Source organism: Hetaerina americana, unplaced genomic scaffold (assembly GCF_022747635.1).
Source record: "Hetaerina americana unplaced genomic scaffold, ioHetAmer1.1.p SCAF_2, whole genome shotgun sequence".
Taxonomy (NCBI): domain Eukaryota; kingdom Metazoa; phylum Arthropoda; class Insecta; order Odonata; family Calopterygidae; genus Hetaerina; species Hetaerina americana.
The window spans coordinates 73,882,465-73,902,781 of NW_027286763.1; the positions used below are offsets into that span (position 1 = coordinate 73,882,465).

At 35.5% G+C, this 20,317-nt stretch overlaps 1 protein-coding gene and 3 non-coding genes across 4 annotated transcripts in view; all 4 read left to right on the top strand.

Annotated features, from left to right (window-relative positions):
* The first annotated feature begins 999 nt into the window (after positions 1-999).
* The window catches only part of LOC139687957 (RRP12-like protein), a 34,882-nt gene continuing 15,564 nt past the window's right edge, over positions 1,000-20,317 (top strand). The window contains exons 1-12 of the mRNA XM_071585331.1: positions 1,000-1,214; positions 1,325-1,493; positions 1,797-1,923; positions 5,993-6,175; positions 6,265-6,381; positions 9,236-9,487; positions 9,581-9,816; positions 12,760-13,048; positions 14,428-14,595; positions 15,871-15,998; positions 17,503-17,635; positions 19,167-19,403. Coding sequence (XP_071441432.1) covers positions 1,085-1,214; positions 1,325-1,493; positions 1,797-1,923; positions 5,993-6,175; positions 6,265-6,381; positions 9,236-9,487; positions 9,581-9,816; positions 12,760-13,048; positions 14,428-14,595; positions 15,871-15,998; positions 17,503-17,635; positions 19,167-19,403 — 2,169 coding nt within the window. The 5' untranslated portion in view covers positions 1,000-1,084. The remainder of the gene's footprint in view (positions 1,215-1,324; positions 1,494-1,796; positions 1,924-5,992; positions 6,176-6,264; positions 6,382-9,235; positions 9,488-9,580; positions 9,817-12,759; positions 13,049-14,427; positions 14,596-15,870; positions 15,999-17,502; positions 17,636-19,166; positions 19,404-20,317) is intronic.
* Positions 2,830-2,982, top strand: LOC139688465 (small nucleolar RNA SNORA53). Its single transcript, XR_011700768.1, has one exon. It is a non-coding gene; the product is annotated as a small nucleolar RNA SNORA53 (small nucleolar RNA).
* LOC139688463 (small nucleolar RNA SNORA53) lies at positions 10,859-11,011 on the top strand. Its single transcript, XR_011700766.1, has one exon. It is a non-coding gene; the product is annotated as a small nucleolar RNA SNORA53 (small nucleolar RNA).
* LOC139688464 (small nucleolar RNA SNORA53) lies at positions 13,323-13,475 on the top strand. Its single transcript, XR_011700767.1, has one exon. It is a non-coding gene; the product is annotated as a small nucleolar RNA SNORA53 (small nucleolar RNA).

The window sequence follows — 20,317 nt, forward strand, 5'->3', positions numbered from 1 at the left end:
CGCTTCTATCTCCTTTAATTTAGCAGCACTCTTTGTGACACAAAAATGAATAAGACCACTGTCTCTTCTTAAGAATGTGAGTCTGCCATTAAATACTGATGTGAAAGTCACACAACTGAACTACATTTAAATTTTCTATCTACGATACCGCTATTGGCACGAACCGCAACCACTGACGTCAGACAGCTGTCCAATATCAAATGCAGTTAATTTTTCGCTACACATCTAGCCACTAGGTAAGGATGATAGATAGCAGCACCATGCAAGACGATGAGTTTTTATTGTTGATGCACTTAAATTCATAAAGCCTCTTTTTTTAAAGTTACCTATGATGTCCTTCGTGACATCCAGTTTTCACTTAATAATCAAATCCGGTCACTATGAAGATCATCAAATATTAAAAGAAATGTTTCTTTTCCATTGCTGCAGTGGAAAAAGGATAACATTCAATGGAACTAAATGTAACGATCACTTATAGGGTTTTTCGCAACATCTTCCACAAGAAATTGATTCCGCTCTTCCTTTGGAATATGCTAATCATACCACCTATCGGAAGGTTCTGGGAACTGCGGCAAAAAGAAAGCAATGGGATAAGATGAGCAAAGGTTTTAAGCCAAGAGAGCAACTGAAGTAACTGATTAAAACTGTTTAAATATAATTAAAAGTGCTAATAACATACGTAAGAGACGCATTGCTCAGCAAAATAGAGTTCCTATGGTCGCGAATATCATAAAGGCAACTAGATGCTATGCGAGTGCGAACAATGATGTATAAATAAGCTAAACATGGTGACATTCGCATTTATTGGCATGTAAGAGACACTTATTAAGAAGCATTACAATTCAAAATTAGCTTCTACTCAAGGCTCGTTTCCAGGAATATTCAATCCGAGTGCGTACTTCGTAATATCTGGAAATAAACATAAGAGTCGCTAATTTCTTATTTTGTAAACAAATGAAGTGAGAAATGAAGGGCGCGGTGACTTCCGCTTAAGAACGGTCTTCGGTTGCACGTGGCCTCGTGATGGACACTGTGGGATAAGGTTTTCTTTTCAAGGTGGAGTTGTTGTATTCATCTTTTCACAATGGGTAATTTTCGCCCAAGGGTTAAGGGAAAAGGCAAAAGATGGGCGAAAGGACAAAGCTCAAGTTCTAACCCAGAAACACGGAAATTTAGAGAGAATGCCAAGTCGAGATTTTTTCATGAAAACTTAGGTGAGATTGATCATCGTGACGATGTGGAGAAATTAATTTTTACAGTAGTTGCCGTATATTTAAATATATATATATATATATATACAATTTTTATATAACCTCATTTTCAGGACAAACTGGCTTAACAACCGATGCGTTACAGAAACACGACGCATTTGCCGGTTTATCTAGTCCAGAAGTAATGCAGGATGATACTATCACCGTCAGCGATTCAACCTTCAAGACTTTTGGTACATTTGCCAGTGATTGGAGCTCGTGTTCTAATCAGTCGTTTACCAGGTAATTGATGTTTTCTTTATGTTGGTGAGGTCTTAGTTTTTGAGAAATTTCGTATAAAATAAAGCCATTATTACTTCAATCTTGCATGTGTACACATTTTGGTGAAATGAGTTTATAATTGATATTTAAACCGTATGCATCTCGTGATATATTAAGGCATTTATTTTAAATCTGTTTTATTTAGTCACCTTAAATAATAATAATGAGGTCCCATACTTGCAATATATCATTTCTTTTAACATTTTGTTTGAGCTTCCGTGATTACGTCCTGTGGCAATGAAATTTATCCGTGTTTTTCATTAGGTTGTTGAATGGTTTTCAGCCAGAATCTGCTATTCATAAGGAAATGCTGGCTGTACTTGCTGCGATAACTGAAGTGTTGAAAATGAAAGGTGGTAAAGAAGACGATGCAGAGTATTTCATGGCGCTCGTGAGTGTTGTGTAGTCTTTCAGAAAGTAGCAAGTACTTTTCTATTTAATTTCTATTTCATAATACTCATGACCTGGTATTCTTGAATAAATTGTTTAGAGTCATCTTTTGCTGTGCCATGTGTAGTTAGCGCCGCAATACCGGAAATATTAAATCGTTCAACGAAGCATTACCTTTACAAGTAATGCCGCGTAATTATGCTAGTTATGAGCAATAAAGTCACCCAAATTAGTTCCCTTACCATACCGAAATTATTGCAACAACAGAAAAGTTTTGTCCTTCGGTGAGTGGTACAGCCCCAATGACTGAAATTATAAATCAGTTCTGATTTTGAAGTTAAATCATTATAATGAACCATATCGGCGATAATACTGTGTGGTTTTCTTGATTTGTTTTGGTGAGAGAAATTTCGGGTCTACAGATGCCGATGAATAAAATGAAGTTATTTTTACTGTTACATTTGGATGTTTTAATTGCGTGTGTGAGCATTTCTTGCGCGCAATAACCATCAAGTAGAATTTGATAATAGTTTACGTTACATGATATTTAAATATTCTTTAGCTATTCCACCATATTTTTATATTGTCTTATTTTTTGTTACTATGAAGCCGTGCCCCAATTTGTATTATTTATTCGAACTTCCAATAGTTTTGATGTTACTATAATACGGCCCTGGTATTACACAATTTATGCATGATCCTTAGATCCACCTCCCTGAGTCAGTTTTGACTCAATTAATGGGAATATTAAAGTAACATGGACTGCACAGTTTAAGAGCAAGTAGAGTAGTTCTTATGAGGATAGGGTTAGAAGACTCTTCAAGTGACGTGTCTTCACATGACTATGTTGCAAAGGAAAATAAAAGGGTCAATTCATTACATGGCATTGGTATTATTTGTCAACATATGCACGCTCCTTAGATCCACCTCCCTGAGTCAGTTTTGACTCTTTTGATGGGAAGTGCTTGAGTCATAAGTGTGCTAAAGAAGTATACCTCCTTGGTCAGCCAAAGCTTCCATTGACAACATCAGCGGAAGTTAATCTGGTCAGGGGGACAAATAACATGTTGCTGAATTCCTAGCCTATGGTAATGGTTTAAGCAAGCCCATTTTGACAGGAAGATAAGGTCCTGAATTTCAGTGAAGCAGCTGTATTTTCCTTCAGAATGTAATTTGAGTATTTTGTGGTGCCTTTGGGATTTCATTAAGCCAGGAACTTCGCATAAATTAAAATTTCCTGCAGGAAAGTAAGTTAGTTCCAGTTAGCGTCAAATATTCAGTTTTTTTAAGTTTCAGATTTATCTTCAATTTTTTTATTATATTGGTATTGGGTGCCTTGCTTTAATCGCATGATGCTAATTTCACTCTTAACGGTTTTCCAATATAGCCAATATGTTTTTGTGTGTAGCTTATGTATGTTCTTTTGTAAGGCCATTCTTTGTGCCATCTTTGATGTAGTTCCAACTTGTTTGCCAAAATATGATTTTATCTTATTACTGTTTTGACATTAAAATTTTGTCCTCTTTTAAATTTCCCTGAAGTTAATTGCGGTATAAATAGGTAAGTTTTTTTTTCAAATCAGAAAGAACTGATTGCTCCTTTCTCAAATACTTTTTTATCCTACTCAAGGAAAATGATTCTTCTTTATGAATCTAAGAACTCTTAATCTCAGGAAACTGGTGCAATTTATTTACTCTCAGCCAAACTTCGGTTTCTATTGACCAATTTTTAAATATTTTTGCAAATATTTGTATGTGACAGTTTGTTAGGGTTCAGTAAAAAGTTATGGATCCTTTTCAAGATCTAGGTTTTTTAAAAATTTGTCCTTTTGGAGAGAAATGATAATTAACAATTGGGATTTCCACTATAGTGTTTTTATTCACACAACCTGGGTTTCAACGCTTCATGTCATCTTCAGTTGAAAATGAAATGCATGTGATTGGCTAGGTGAAAGAGTCAAACCGGTGGTTCACAGATGGGAAGGAAAAAGGGATACACTGCATATGATAATCTATATTGTGACAATTAAAGATCATGAAAACCTCGCACCACATCAAACAACCACCAGTCTCGTGAGACTAGATGGTTGAGTGATCAAAAAGAATGATCAAATTGTGGTTTGCAACATAAGATAACTGATGATCTTGCCCATATGCTGAAACCGCATCTAAAATTCATACACAGTTCCCTTATTCAGTGAAAAAGAAACACTGTTTACACTCATTCTTCCTTCAATCCTTGCTTCCTCATCAGGTGGTTGGTTTTCGTGTTTTCAAGGGCTGAGGTGGATATGGGGAAGGGTGGTTAGTCTTTAAATTTTCAAATATCTGCATAGAAATTGGAAGGTGGTAGGCCCTGAAAAGAATGGTTTCAGGCATCACTTTGTGGAAGCAATTCATTTCAGAAAAGAAATACTTAGTTATTCGATTTGCTGTTACTTCGATTTGCAAAGTGACTCACCTGATGACGACTTTGTAAGTTGAAACCTGGGTTGTGTTTAATAAAATATATATGTGGAATAACTAAGTATTTCTTTTCTGAAGTGGTAGGCCCTTTTGTTTCCTTGTGATGTACTTGAAGGATCAAAAACATTGAGGAGTGGGAGAGAAACACTTGTTCATCTACAAAGGTTGGGTTACCCAATGTGTGAAGCACTATTTTCAAGATCTTTAAGGGTATCCAGTTGCATTCCTTCTTCAATGTGGAGGAGCGAAGTCTCTGTTTTGGTTATTATCTAGTAAATGTTTAGCAAATATTGCGTTTTTCTTTCCTTTTCATAGCATATTGTATGCTCATTTTTCCTGTTCTCGATGTTTCTTCCAGTCTTGTCTATCTACTGTGCTGGGCAGTTTTTTCATTTGAATGAATAAACTATAATTTTCCAGTTCCGGAAGTTTTTCTTGGTATTAGTGATGTATTTCCCGGGGGTTGTTGGTGGATAGAAAACAATTCTGTAGTTTTTCCTTTCGGGATTTTTGCTGACACAAGTTTGTCCTTAATGAGCAAAATTCTGTGCCATTTCCTTGATTTTTCTTCTGCCTGTATGGACAAAATTTCCAATAACGCTTGTATCTGGAAGGCTTTGCATAAGATATTGTCTATGAGTTGTGATTTGTAGCCATTCCTAGTTGCTATATGTTTGATCACTTTTAGTTGTTTTTGATCTCTTGTAATTTTCAATGCAACAATTTCAGAGTGTAAAAATCATTCGCCTTGACTGGGACTCGAACCCAGATCCCTCAATATCCGGTCAAGTGCTTTAGCCACTTAAGCTACCGAGGCGTCCTTTTAAACTCAGAAATTTTGGGGCTTTTAAAGGAACTAGATGTTGTGACGAAATACCGTACATACAATGTCACATGCATTCGTAGTCGTGCGCGAGGCGCCACTGTCCACGAGGTTAAAGCCAACTTTAAACACTTATGGTGTTTTCCCTTTGACAAATTCCAAAGAAACTGCGGGAGATGCCGCAACAGTAACTATTAACGGAGTCATCCGCTAATGTGCATTTCAATGCAACTCAATGATCTGGGTTCGAGTCCCAGTCGAGGGGAATGATTTTTACACTCTGAAATTGTTGCATTGAAATGCACATTAGTGGATGACACGCCTCGGTAGCTTAAGTGGCTAAAGCACTCGACCGGATATTGAGGGATCTGGGTTCGAGTCCCAGTCAAGGCGAATGATTTTTACACTGAAATTGTTGCATTGAAATGCACATTAGCGGATGACTCCGTTAAAAGTTACTGTTGCGGCATCTCCCGCAGTTTCTTTGGAATTTGTCTTGTAATTTTGCAGAGACCGGTGGTGGTATAATGGTTATTTTGTGAAGTGGTGTAAAGTTTGTTATCTGAATTCTCTAAATAGAGACCATCATATGCAGTGCCTCTCTTCTCTCTCACTCAGCCCCTGTGAACCATCCGTTTGGTTCTTTCCCCAAGCCAATTGGTGTGGAAAGTTTCCACAGTTAAGCCTGAAATTATACAGTAATTTATCATTTCATTATGTTTTCATGGCATTGTTAATTTCCAGTACTCTTCATTGAAATATATACTTTTTGCTTTTTTTAGATGACTGCTTTGGAAGCTACAGACTCTGTTGATTCTGTAACTGCAATATTGTCTTTGGTAGCTATGAGTATCAAAAAAGTTCCAGATGCCATTCTTCGTGTGAAGTTTTCAGAGGTCACTAAAACATTGGTGAACCTGTTGGGAGTCTATGCTGAGTCTGAAAATTATGTTATCTTAAGATCTGTAAGTTCCAAAGATTTGTATGATATATGTCTGTGTGTGAAATTTAAAATTATCTTCAACTTGTGTGTTGACTCGTGTTTTTTTTGCAGGTGATAGGATGCTTGTCTGTTTTGTTGCGTGCTCAGGAAGCATCGGCATGGACCAACTCATCTACCCTCCAAATCTATGATTCCATTCTAACTTTTACAATCCATATTAAGCCCAAGGTAAGCAAGCATTTGGATCAGTACTGCTTTCTCCATCTGACTTTATTTGCCCTTAATGCCTGACCTTATAAGAGCAAGTGTGGCTTAAAGAGTACAGTTTATCTCTTTTTCAACTGAAGTGGTTCTTGATATGCACCAAAAGTGTATTTTTATTCAGGTGCCATTCATATTCAAGTGTGGTTTTGGTTTAGCTTTATGCAATGATATCTGCTTGGTTTTGATAAAGATTCTATAGGACTTAGTAATTTTACTTTTGTTGGGCTCTTATTTATCTTGTAAATGTGTAACCTCCCATTTGACTTCAGCTATTTACTTGTCTTTATTTCTGGATAGATCAGCACGCTTATACATTATTTTTAGTACAAGTTATTGCTACAGTTCTCATTTTAGATATTTAGTTAAAACAATTTGCCAATGTATTAGTTTGACTTTCAGAAATCCTTATTCTCAAATAACCTTTCTTTACTTTTCCAAGGGAGAAAGGAAATTAGGTTGTGAAAAGAATTTGAATAGAATACATTTTTAAAAATTTGTTGGGGTTAGCTGATGGCATTAAACCCAGCAATCTTTTTGTCGTAATATGCTTCCCAGCTTCAGGTTTTTGATGACTTGGTCACATTTTAGATACAGCATTCAAAACATTACAAGAGCAGTTCACTTTTTGTCATTGGTTGTGTGTCACTCAAGTGGGTGAATATACAAACCATACTAAATATCATGGTTACCAGTAACTGAGGATTCTACTGAACCTTAGGGAGCAAAGTAGTAATTTGCTTTTGTTTCAGACAGTCTCTAAACATTTTGATTTTTTTTCAATTTTTTTTAGAATCAACCTTAAAGATATTTTTATTCATTGGCCCTTAATTTCTCCAAGGATCAGTGGGATCAACTATCAGAAATGGTCCTACAATAGAAATGAAATATTTACACAGTGGCAGGATTTTTATTTTAAATGTATGAAAATACTCTAGTAAAGCTTAGCACGCCAGTATAACCAGCCGTGAGATGTTATAGTTTACACCTGCTTCATATCGATCTCTTACAAAAGTTGTGGACTATGGAAGAGTAAAATTTGTTCAAAACTATATTGATTTCAGTCAAGTCAGTTTGCTTGCCCAATTTGTCTGAAATTTTCCTCCCGTTAGTGCAATATAATATGCAATATGTGAGCTCCCATCCATCACTATAAATGAGGTGACTCTTGCTCATAATCACCAAGGATTTCATAGTATTGTGAGCTGGAAAAAATATATATAATAATTAGTCCTCCCCCTAATGTTTCATATTTGAATGAATTTTATATAGTATGTACCACAAAATTCATGCACTCTAATTAGATCCACTTCTCTGAATCATTTTGGTTCTCTTGATGGGAAGTGCGAGTCACAAGTGTGCTAGAGAAGAACACCCCATTAGCCAGCTATTGCTTTTACTGCTCTCAAGTAGATGTTGATTCTGGTTAATGGGACAATACTTTTTTAATGACTTACTGATTGTCAGAAATAATTGTTTGATTTTCTCTTTTGTGTAATTTAAAAGACACAAATAAGCTTGCAGATAAATCTTGCTGAGTACCATTATAGTGTCTGAATAGGGTTCCTCTTCATTTCCTCTAATATAAGAGGGTATCGCTTTGTTACATTAAAGAATTATATCAAGTGTAAGGCTATGAGGAAGTAGCAGATATCTAGGACGTGAACCATTCATGTTCCTGACTTAGCCTAAATGAGACATTCTATTGGCGTAATATAGCTTTTTCACTGTGTCGTGAAAGACTTGAAACGCACACAAATTATTGCCATTCCTCGTCCACATCTAGCTAGATGTCTCTATGGGATAAATTACAACACTAGACAACCAAGGTCTTCTGTTAATTAGAAAGTGTCTGGAAAAATGATGATTAATATGAATATGCTAAAACATTGCCTAAATGTAATAATGCTAGCGTCTAAAAAAGAAAAGACTTCATTTGGCAACCATCTTTATTTACAAAACGTTTGATAGTCTTAAATACTGCTAAGAATATAATTTATAAATAACAACTGCCAGCCATGAAAAAAATAAAGGTTCAGTAAAAATGAAAATAATTAGCTCTAATATTCTGCTTCCATGAAATGATTCCTTTGTATAGAGATTTCATGTTTTACTTCCTAAAGGTATATATCAAGTTGAGGGCACATATACTGTACTTTCTATTTTTCAAGTATCAAAAATTAATCATTTCAAATGTGAAGAATAAATTTACTAATTCAGGTATCTTTTTTTATACTCTTATTGACTAAAAAAAACATAAACATAGTAATCAACCCGAAGGTCAGTATGGTAGGTGATGGTAGAGTTCTCCCAGTACTGAGCCCGATAGCATGTGAAATTTGCGCATCGGGATAGGAGGCCCAGTTCCTTTCCCAGTCTCAGTTATGGTTTCTCAGGAAGGTCTGGTACCCAAAAAATCACATAGATTGGGTGGATCTGCTGGTGCCCAGAATTCCTGGGCAAGCCTTGCCCAGGAATTTCACCTGGGCCCTCCAACACTCTACCCCTGGACTACCATGACCCACTCTTATCAAATATGAAAACAAATATGAATCTTCCACAGTGCATTTTTGAAAGGTGGCAAAAAGGGCCGATATCCATGAAAAACAATAATCCTTTTAAATAACAAGCTGTATAAGTGTAGACTTTCTTGTAGTTATCTTATATCAACATATTTGTGGTGGCATACTTTTCTCTATTGACCACGCAATGCTTGTATGCTAGACAATAAGTAGTAACTAATATGCACCCTAGATTTATCTGTTAGCTCTTGATTATTGGGTTAATTTTTACAACTGAATTGTGAACATTGTCATGGTAGGTTAGAAAAGCTGCAAAGCATGCAGTGTGTGCAATATTGAAGGGAAGTTGCTTTATGTTGCCGCTCATGCCAAAAGTGGAGGGCACTGAGACTGAACCGAAGGTGATACATCCTGCTGCTGGGCATACGGCAAAGTTTTGCATTCACGAGATGGAGCGTGTTAGTTCCTTGGGTTGTGGATCCACATCAACTTTACATATGCTTGGACTACTTAAGGAAATATTGCCCTGCTTTCCTAAATCCCAGCTCAAGGTTGGTTTTTCTGTCAGATTTGCCTTCTTTTTAGCTAAAGCTGTTGGAGTGTGGTCAATTTTCCTGGTGTATGTGAAGAAATATTTCTTTTAGGCTTCGTGTGAATGCATTCTGAAAGTGATGACCTTGGGAAATGTGTTGGTCACCTCCTGTGGCATGCAGGCTCTTCATGGGCTCTTTGTCTCAAGACCATCTGGAGCCACATTCCCATCGGACCTGAACGCGCGTCTGATTGCTGCATTATTCCAGTACCAACCCCCGCAAAATGATAGTCAGCCTCTTTTGGCATGGCTCGTCGTAATGCAGGAGGCCTACTGCAATCTGGCACAGTAAGTAAAGTTATTTTTTGACTATATTTTTAATTGGCTGTTTTTACTTAGAAGCTGTGATATTTTTTGTATTAAGTTATGTAAAACATAAAAATAGTAGATTTCATCATAATAAATCAAAATGTCTAGATAAAATTTCCCACTTATTCAACTAGTGATGGTTTCTGCACAGTATGACATTGTCAAAGTTTCAGATCTGGTAAGCAATCTTATATGTATAGCTATTTGGAAGGAAGTTTAGGGTTTCTATTTGGGAGTTTATGCAAGGAATATAATGTGTTAAGATACATCAACCTCGTTACGAACCCAAAGTCATGTCACAGGAGGGATGAATAAAGCAGACAAATACCTAACATAAGTGGTCATTTGCCAACATTTTGGAGGGTGGGCAATTGAGGTGGAAGGTATGAAAATGAATGAGAGAAGAATGGGAAGGAAACAAATTTCTATTGATTAGTAAAACATTAACAGAGATATTAACAGTTTAAAGTCATTGTTTTGTCTTTTTCTACGATTCCAAATAACATGATAAAATTGCTAAAATGTTTGTTTTTGCACAAGTGTTTTAAAAGTTGTCATAACCATTAATAAAAGAATTTTTGGTTTTTTTATTCTGCCTTTAATTTATCAGCCAGTTTGACCAATAAATTGAGCATCATACTTCTCATACACATGTACTTAATACAATTCACTTCTGTCCTGAATAACATGTGGTATGTTGAATTATTTCCTCCTCAATCAGAGAATTATAAAATGATAAATTAATATTATGTCTGGGGAAGTGTTTTCAGTGTGTGTGGCAATCTGTAAATAGAAGATGCTTGACACCACCTTTTTAGTTCCGCTATAACAAGAACATGGCTGTTACCATGTGAATAGCCATTCTTTGTATCACCTCTGGACTGCACCGTTTAAGTTTCAAGTAGAGTAGTTCTTATGAGGATAGGGTTAGAAGACTCTTCAAGTGACATGTCTCAACATGACTATGTGGCAAAGGAAAATCAAGGGCAAATTCATTACATTGGTATTATTTGTCAACATATGCACGCTCCTTAGATCCACCTCCCTGAGTCAGTTTTGACTCTTTTGATGGGAAGTGCTTGAGTCATAAGTGTGCTAAAGAAGTATACCTCCTTGGTCAGCCAAAGCTTCCATTGGCAACATCAGTGGAAGTTAATCTGGTCAGGGGGACAAATAACATGCTAATGAATTCCTAGCCTATGTCACTGGTGTAGTGCGCCGATTTTGATAGGAAGATGACAAGTTCCTAGAATGGCTGATAGAATAGAATGTTGTGGTTTATGTGCAAATCCATTCCCGGAAATGGTATCTTCTCTAACCAAGTGTTACCTGGTCTCATATAGTTTAAAGAAACTTACCATTGGGGGTACATGCCATAGATAAGAACCTCAGATGTGTGACAGACCCTGTGAGATACTTGAATGTTTTCCTGGTTAGTATCTATGCTGGTCATGGCTTTTACATTTCCTTATTGCTCTGTCTTTCTCTATTTTCTCGTTTTTCTCTACTCCATTCTTAGTCTCAGTGCCTTGGGCTTTGAATATCTACATAATTTTTGAGTTATCACATTTTCTCTTGTCAACATAGTTTTAATGATTATGATTAAGATGTCATGAACAGGGATCGGGATTGGTGCAGGGGCTAATGTACTGGCTTCCCACCCAGGGGGCTCTGGTTTAAATCCCAACGGTGTCGAATATTTTTCAGAGGCATCTCGATCCATCCTTGAGGTGCTTTATGGAGAGCACTTTAAGTGAGTATGACGTTCGTCGGATGGGGCGTTAAGCTGCGGACCCCTTGGCGCCTTTCATTAAGAGTAGGCTAATGCCGATGCCAGGTTTCTCTCCACCCTTCATCCTTTCCTGTCAATCCCCTATGGCACAACTGACCTTAGCAGTCGGTTGCCCCCCTTAAATACTACTACTGCAATGTCATGAACTAATAAGATCTGTTTGAATTAGTCTAAATGATTGGGTAACTTGATTGTCTATTTTCAAGAAAAAAGCTAATGAACCGGAGTGGGGAAATGGAGGGGCTAGGAAAGATTAATGTAAATCAATCCAAATGTGATGGCTATTGAAAAAATGAACTGGGTCAACTGTCAAAAAACTTCTTATATGCTGATGGGGGGAAGACTTCTTGGCTGTTGGCAGTTGTGTGGAGGTCGAGGTTGGAAGTGTTCACCAGGGTATGGATGATATCAGGGACACAGGTGGATGAGGGTGGGTGGGTGTGATAAAGAAAAAAGGGCGTTAAAGGAATAACGGAGAAGAAAGAAATATCATTATGTCCGTGGTGAGGCCACTTTGTAATGCAAAGGAGTGATTTCATAAGCTAGGGTAGAATCATTGAGGAAGGAAGATGATATACCTTTAAAGGAAGGAAGTTTGTGTGTGAGGAATAAATGAATAAAGTGACAGTATGTAGTCTGGATTATAACTCTTCATAGTTTGAAGATAAAATCGGGTATATTCAAAGATGTAGAGGAGGTGACCAGAGAGCTTTTTAAAGGGTTTGTCTATAGAAGATATAAAAATATGATTTCAATTATTTAGTATCTTACACATTCTGGTTTTAAAGTCTGAAGTATGCTGTCCCATTATGTGATAACTATCATTCGCCATTATCATGGTAACTTCATGTTTTCATTATTAACATATTCATGTATTGAATTTTTATTTCTCATGGTATGTGCTGATGGCATTGTAGTTGGACACCACAATCTTGTGTTTAGTTATTTACTATCCAGACTTGTCTCATTTCAAGTTGTGCATATTAAATTTTTGGGAAGGAAGCAGGTACATATATGCAGGGTTTCTTTTACCTATGGTAACATGATCTATGAAATTTCTTTAGTAGTTTCTTGTATGATATCTAATGCTTATTACTGCCTTCCTCATTTATATTTTTTACATTTTTCAGGCAGGATTTAAATTTATGCATGGGAAATATACCGCGTTTGTTTTCCACCTGTACACAACTATGGCTCTCTGACCGACAAGAGATATTAACAGGTGCAACCAATACCTTGCATACAGTCACCAAGGACTGCATATCACTTGCTAATGCAGCAATTTTGGAAGACCGAGAAAAGCATTCTTCTTACATTCAGCATATTCAAAAGGCATTTGGCTTTGTAGGCGCTGGTTTGAAATATCAGTATCACAGTGCTTGGAAGCACGTTTTTCTTCTTTTATCCATAATGTTTGAGGTGAGTATGTAACAGTGTTTCTCTCATATATATATATATACACACAGTTCTTTTGAATGGTCAAATGAATATTGGCTGCGTTAAAGTGCAAAAATATTAAAAACCTTTGTTCATTCAACTCATTTTTATTCTGTCGAGTACAATTATATGGTAAGAAATTTAAATTGATTAAGGATTAGTATGGTCACAGTTTCAGAAAGGTTTTCGTCTCAGTATGCATTAAAATAAAGGGAAAAGATCACATACACCTTTCTCGGATAGTTTTGTCAACATGTGCACGCTCCTTAGATCCACCTCCCTGAGTCAGTTTTGACTCTTTTGATGGGAAGTGCTTGAGTCATAAGTGTGCTAAAGAAGTATACCTCCTTGGTCAGCCAAAGCTTCCATTGGAAACATCATTGGACGTTAATCTGGTCATGGGGACACAAACAATTTCTCATTTGAACTTCTTCACATGAACACATCAAGAGACTGACATAACTCAGCAACTTTGTCTAAGTCCTAATGCAAATTAAAATCTTTACAATGAAGAAAAGTTTGCATGGATTGAAACAGTGAATTCTAGAGTATTTTGTCTAACTCACCTATCTCAATTAAAATGAGCTCTTTTATGTTAGATTTAGGCTCATAGTAATGAAATGTTTGTGTCATTACAGCCATAGTCAAATGACACACAAGCATTTGCCTTGTGTAATCATATGATCAAAGGAATGTAAATTTAACTTTCCAAGCATGGAGTACCTAAACTTAAAATTAATAATTCTGGTGCCTATTATATTCTCCTCGTTTTCCTGGAAGTCACCCCTCTCTATCTTCAGTCATGTATGGTCCTAAATGAGTACCTTGTACACTTATGCATGCATACATATGTCTAGAAATCTGTCTTCTCTAGAAATGGGTCTGTATGTAATATAATTGATAGATTTAATGAAGAGATTTATGTTTTGATCTAAGTCACTGAATTAATTTTATCAGGTTTTAATAATAATGAAACATTATTGCTGTTTAAATTTCAAATTTTTAGTGTAGTTGAGGGACCTGAGTATCATATTTTAAAATACAATTTGTGATTTTTATTGGATGTTCACAAATTTATAATATTGCATTGTGTAATAAGAATCTAATATTTCATTGAAAACAATTTTTTGTGGGCAATATTTTGTATATTTACATGTGCTATGTAATCTTATGGTAAGATTAGTGCTATAAAAAATCTAGGTTTCTCAAATTACTTTTTATCCGTACTTTCAATTGACAGCTATCTTTAAAATTCTTTTGAGAAGTGTTATCTCAGCTCTTCTTTGCGAGGTAAATGTCAGTGAACTTCGTTATTTCATTGTGTTTTTGCAATCAATTTTTTTTTCAACCTAATTTTCCAGGTTTGCAGTGGAGGGCCATGCTTAAAATTCATGGTTCCATCACTTGGACTACTTGCAGATCTTAGAGATTCAGATAAGTTCGCATACACGAGGGAGGTTGATATGGCAGTAGGGAAAGCCATTGCATCCTTTGGACCCAAGATCGTTCTTTCAGCTATTCCTTTCACGGTATGTGGCAAATTATACGTAACAAAAAGGGTACTCTGTCTTCATGCTATTTGCGTTTCATCATGGATCTCTTTTATGTCATGTGCCCCATTTTTATAGAGGTGGTTACATTTTTGTCTTTTTTTATTTTGTATAGGTAATGCATTCTCATCTACTGTTTATGCACACAAATATAGGTTTGCTTCAGCATCTTCCTCCGAAAGAGAAGTTTCATATTGTGAGAGGTAACCCTCGAAATATGCAAGCTTTTTGAAGTCGCAGTGAAGTTCTTTGCTGCCTTTGTCTCAAAGTTTCCTGCTTCACCATGCCTCATAAAGCCATGGATGATGGTTCTTCTCGTAAACTACTCAAACCATGCAGGGCTGCCCTTAAGTATTTGTGCAGCCGTTGATGATCCTGAAATCTTATTAATGAGTTTGACAAAAGTCACTTTCCTCTTCTCACAAATTATATTCTCGTAAATATCACATTGCAATTGCTTTTTGTCTATGAATAGAAGCAAAAGCTACCTTATGACATCATTGAGAATACATAACTAATGTGTAGAAACTCATGTTACTCTATTTGAAGCATCTTTTTTCTTAGTCTTTTCTGTGTTCTGAAAGAAAAGGTCAATCGTTGATGTCGATTAATTGGTAATGTGCATGCTAATTCAGTATGGCTTACGCCTTGTTCCCTTTTTTAAATGATATTGTTTATTTTTATTCTCTTATGGCTTTCCTCTCGAGAGATATCTCTTCCCTGGGTCAATTTTAAAACTATGCACAAAATATTATGAAACTTTGCCCGCACAAATTGCTTGTAATATGTTTTTACACGAGTTTGGAATGATGTGTGATCACCAATGATACTTAGATGCTAGCAGAACAAGTGCTAGAGTCAAACTACAATAGCAGGTGTGCGGTGAATGTAGGAATTACCCTCCCCTCGTCACTCATTATGGAATTACTTGCTGTACTAGATGCTTGTTTAGTGAAGTTCCGACTTTGATTGGAAGGGAATAGCAATTTAATTGATATTGGATGTTGTTAAAAGGGCCCCGAATATTGACCAATTAAAATATGATTACATAGACCAGTTGTTGATGATCAGTGGTCTATCATTGGTCATCAACAGTCTGTCTACATAATCTTATCAAGGATGGTAAAGGCCAGTAGTATGCATAAGTATTGTTTGTGTAATGATTTCTCATGGTGAACATTCGCCCTTTCCAAAATGGAAATTTTCAGTTACTATTCAGGATTTTTTATTACATGTCTATTTAATTCTTTACAGATTACGGGACAGGAAACATCTTATGACTTTCCCCGTAGCTGGATTTTACCCGTTCTAAAAGAAAGTGTCAAGAATTCTGAAATAAAAATATTTGTGGAAATCTTTCTTCCTCTTGCTGTTATTTGCCGGTGAGTTTTATATTTGGGAATGGTAGTCATGCACATAGTTAGGCTGGCTTCAGTGTTCATCTATTTATTTACAGTGTTAAGATTTGATTAATCCTGAATTGCTGGTAGAGTGCAATTAAGTGAATTGAGATTGTAGGACCATAATTGTACTGTGATCTTCTTTCAGTAAATATAAATCATATATGTGCAGATTTTCAATACCTGTGGTTTATATAGTATGCTCTCTCTTGTAACCAGTATTTCGTTCTTTATTACTTAGTCGTAGTATTTTCTGTTTTTTCTAGCTAAGAAGTGAACTGGAATCAACTAATCAGTGAATCTACTTGTAACACCATTTGGGTGCATGTAGTCTGTTGATATTATTTTTGTGATTTGCCAAAGTGCATTTTCTGTTTTAGTCTCTTTTTCAGGAGCACAGTCTCGTTTGTTAGCTTTTTAAAATATTCTATCGGCATTGTCTGTTTTCACTCTAAGAAGAATCTTTAAGGCCTGGTGTTAACTGCATGTTTGTTTTGTAGACCACAGTATGCTTTTTTGGTGTGAATGAAATCTTAGTTCAATTTTATTTGGCTGTAATTCACAAAAAGTGATCGCCCGTGTTATAAACCTTTTGTTATCAAAAGAGGAAGTGTTAGTTGTGATTTGCTCAAGTTTTAGATGAACCTATTATCTTAAAGAATGCTCTTTGGAAATAAGGAAGTGTTTGCATAGCGCTGACTCATTGGATAGTTGACTTTGCTGAATGACAAGAAAGATATAGCAAATGATTAATATGGTCTATTTCAACATAGTTTCACATTAGTTAAACATTAGGATTAATCATAACTTAAAACATTGCCATTTATATAAATTAACTGAACTTGCCCAATTACACTATTGACTTGTTTAGCTATGTTGTTAACTTTAATTGTTATACATTTTTCAACATTGAATAAAGAACAGTGTGTTGGCAGATGGATTATTTAAGGCTGAGAAATTAGGTACTAGGATTCAAAAAGCTGACAATGGCTATCCCTTCAATAATTTTTCAGTCAACAAAAGGAACATGAATGGATAGTGTACTTTAAATTTAATCTAGATCTATAATATAGCCAAATAATTCAGCTGTCATTTATCAAAGGAGAAATGTTTCTGGCAAAAATTTCAAATGCTTATGAAATATTTTTAATTCAGTTTTAATTATAATTCATGTTTACTTCATCATTAAAAAATGTTTTACTTAATGAACTGATAAAATCTGATTTCAGAGTTAGTTTATAGAAGTTTTCTAGGACTTAATTAAAAGTGTTTATACAACATACTGAAATATTTCTATAGACCTAGTTTATTTTAGATAAATATAAACTATCCCCATGATTTGGTATTTCTATTGGCAGCCCCTGGTGTAAATGATGTGTAGGTCATGTTTCAGCCAGCAGAAATGTGAAGATGTACAATTAATAATTATTTCTGTTTATTTGATGTGTTTTTCATTCGTTATTAAATTTATTTCTTTGTGTTTTAGAAACAAATCACAGGAGCTAGCAGCAAAGAATGAAAAAGTGGGATCTCACACATATGACTTGCTCCAGGCACAGATATGGGCCTTACTTCCAAGCTTTTGCAATGGAGCCGTAGATGTCAAGGAAAATTTTAAGGTGAGCTAATAAATAGCATATCATTTATCTTCTTTCGTAAGTATGTATTTGGATTTCTCATTTCTCTCACCATTGCTACATATTCAGTCAGACAAACTATTGGCACATGGACCATATTATTGGTGGATGGTTTTACTAATTATTAATAGGAAGAAGTGTGAAATTAGGTATTCAAAATTCTATGCATAAATGGAAAATTAGAATGGAAATGTTATCTCGCGCCTATAAAGTCACAATTGTGTATTCCCTTTGTAATGCTGTTAATGAGTAAAATATGAAAGAGAAGCTTCCATCTTTATTGAATACAGGTAGTTAATATTGTAGTAACTATTTCACAGAAATCCAGGTGCGTTGAATCTCAATTTACCCCCTCTGTTATTTTTTGATTTTGTTATGCTAATATCAAATTGTCCTGGTTTGTAATAATGATTACCTGCTCTAGCACATTGTTTGGTTAAAATGAACTACCCTTCTTCAACTCTTTCTGAATATTGGCAGAGCAAAATATTTATCTGTACACTGGCCTTAAGTCTGAAATTTGGCTTGTTAAAGAGATGGCTTCAATAGAATGAAAACAAAGGTAGGTTGGAGGGAGCATTGTCACATGGACACTTCTCCATAGATAGTTGAAAATGGTGTTGCCTGCCGTAAAAGAACATTAATATTGGTGAGAATTAGAAGTAATTAAGGATAACGTTGCTTTTTGTGTGATAATGCTGGTTGCCCTTTTATATATCTAAATGTAAAATATTATTTTGCATTCAAGATAAATATTTGTTTGCACATATTGAGCTCCCCTTCTCCATTAATGAGAAGTGTGCGATTCGTAAATGTGCTAAATTATTATACTCCTGTGCTTGGCTGTTGCTGCCATTTATGAATGGTGGAAGTGGTCAGGTGCTGGAACAAATGCGTGTTTTCCAGAGACTGGTAGAGGTTTATTTTGGAAGTACTTCGTTCTATGTATGTCACATCAGGACTCCATTGAATATGGGCTTCCCTCATAATTAATTTTCTTCTCCCTTCAGCAACAGAGGCAGTAGCCTCTTAAGCTGACCATTCAAAAATCAAGATCCTTAATTGAAGCAGATCTTCCATTTTTACTTGTATTTGTCCACTGGGAAGTAGTCCATGATGTTAATATCTAAATAAAAATGCTTGCCACGACCAATGGTTATAATACTAATCTGTCAAAAAATTATAGAAATCTGTATGAAATGCTGTTTTTAAGTAAAATTCCTATGGAGCATATGAGAATGTACACATTTTAAGTAGCACACATCATGCTTCAAAACTCCTCTTCTAGTGAATGACTGGGAGTATTTGCATAAAATGTTAAGTTTAGGGGAAAAGTGTAACATTTTCCTGGGTTTTTTGTACTTGTTTCTATTTTGTAACTATTTCTGCCTAAGCATAGAAATACTTTTATTTAACGATTCAAAATAGAGAGTATGTATGCATGCCATAGTAATTTTGTATTTTATATAGTTTGTTTCTAATTTATGGTATTAATTCCTATTGTCATTCACAGAGCATAGCTAAAGTCCTGGGTATGGCCATCAGTGATAGAAAGGACCTGCGTCTGGATGTCATGCTGGCCCTCCGGAGGCTTATATCCAAAAGTTTCGAATCAGGAGCAGAAGAAGACATCAAGGAATTGAGTCGTTTTTCCAAGAATTATCTTCCAATTCTTTTCAATTTATATACAATCCAACCAAATGGTTCTGAAGAGGCTGGGCACAGGCTGGCTGCATATGAGACTATCAAGGTGTGATTTTTGTAATGATGCAGTGGTGTCCTACTTAAAAATATCCATCCATTCCATAGAACAAATTTAAACTTTAAAATATTTTAATGAACCGGTAACATATTTTTGGTATTATATTGGCTTATTGGTTGGACGGGATGAAGGGAGGAAGGAAGTACACAGAGATGAAGAGGGTCCTGATTTGGAGTAGGTTCCTGGATTGTGTTTTTTCAAGAGTAACAAAATATTTATTTGGTAGTTGTCTATCCAAAACCTACCTTAACCGGTAGATTATTTATTAATAATAATTGTCTCATTGGTTCAATTGAATTTTGTTTTGTAAAAAAATGGGCAGCTTAATTTTAACAGAAAATATTTGTTTATATCATATATTTTCCCTCTCGAGCATGAATTTTTTTTACATGCTCTTATCATTAGTCCTTTGCACTTGGATATAATTCTGTCGAATGCCATCATCTATTCCGCATTTAATTTTTAAATGCTCTGATTTTATAAGTGGCAGCACCAGAATGAAATACATTTTTCTTCCAATTAACTTTTAATTTATAGATTTTTCCCATGAAAATCATTCATTGTATTGAAACAGTGATTCTAATTTCTGTAATTTTTCATGATATATTTTTTGGACCATTCACCCATGTGAAGACCTGGATTACATTCACGTCTCGCATGCATAAATTTTCTCCTCTTCTTCCTTAGGCTTTTATATTTGGGTAACTAACACACTTTCTTTTTTGATAGGGTGAGGAATGGAGCGTTCCATCTAAGTGCTGATCTAGCTTTTCAGATGATAATCTACCCCACGGAGTCTGCTCCTCCTCAAAATTCCCCCATGACATCATGCACAAGTTAACGAATATAATGTTACAGTTTTACATTGTTTCTTATTTGGCATTGGCTGTACGAAATATAAG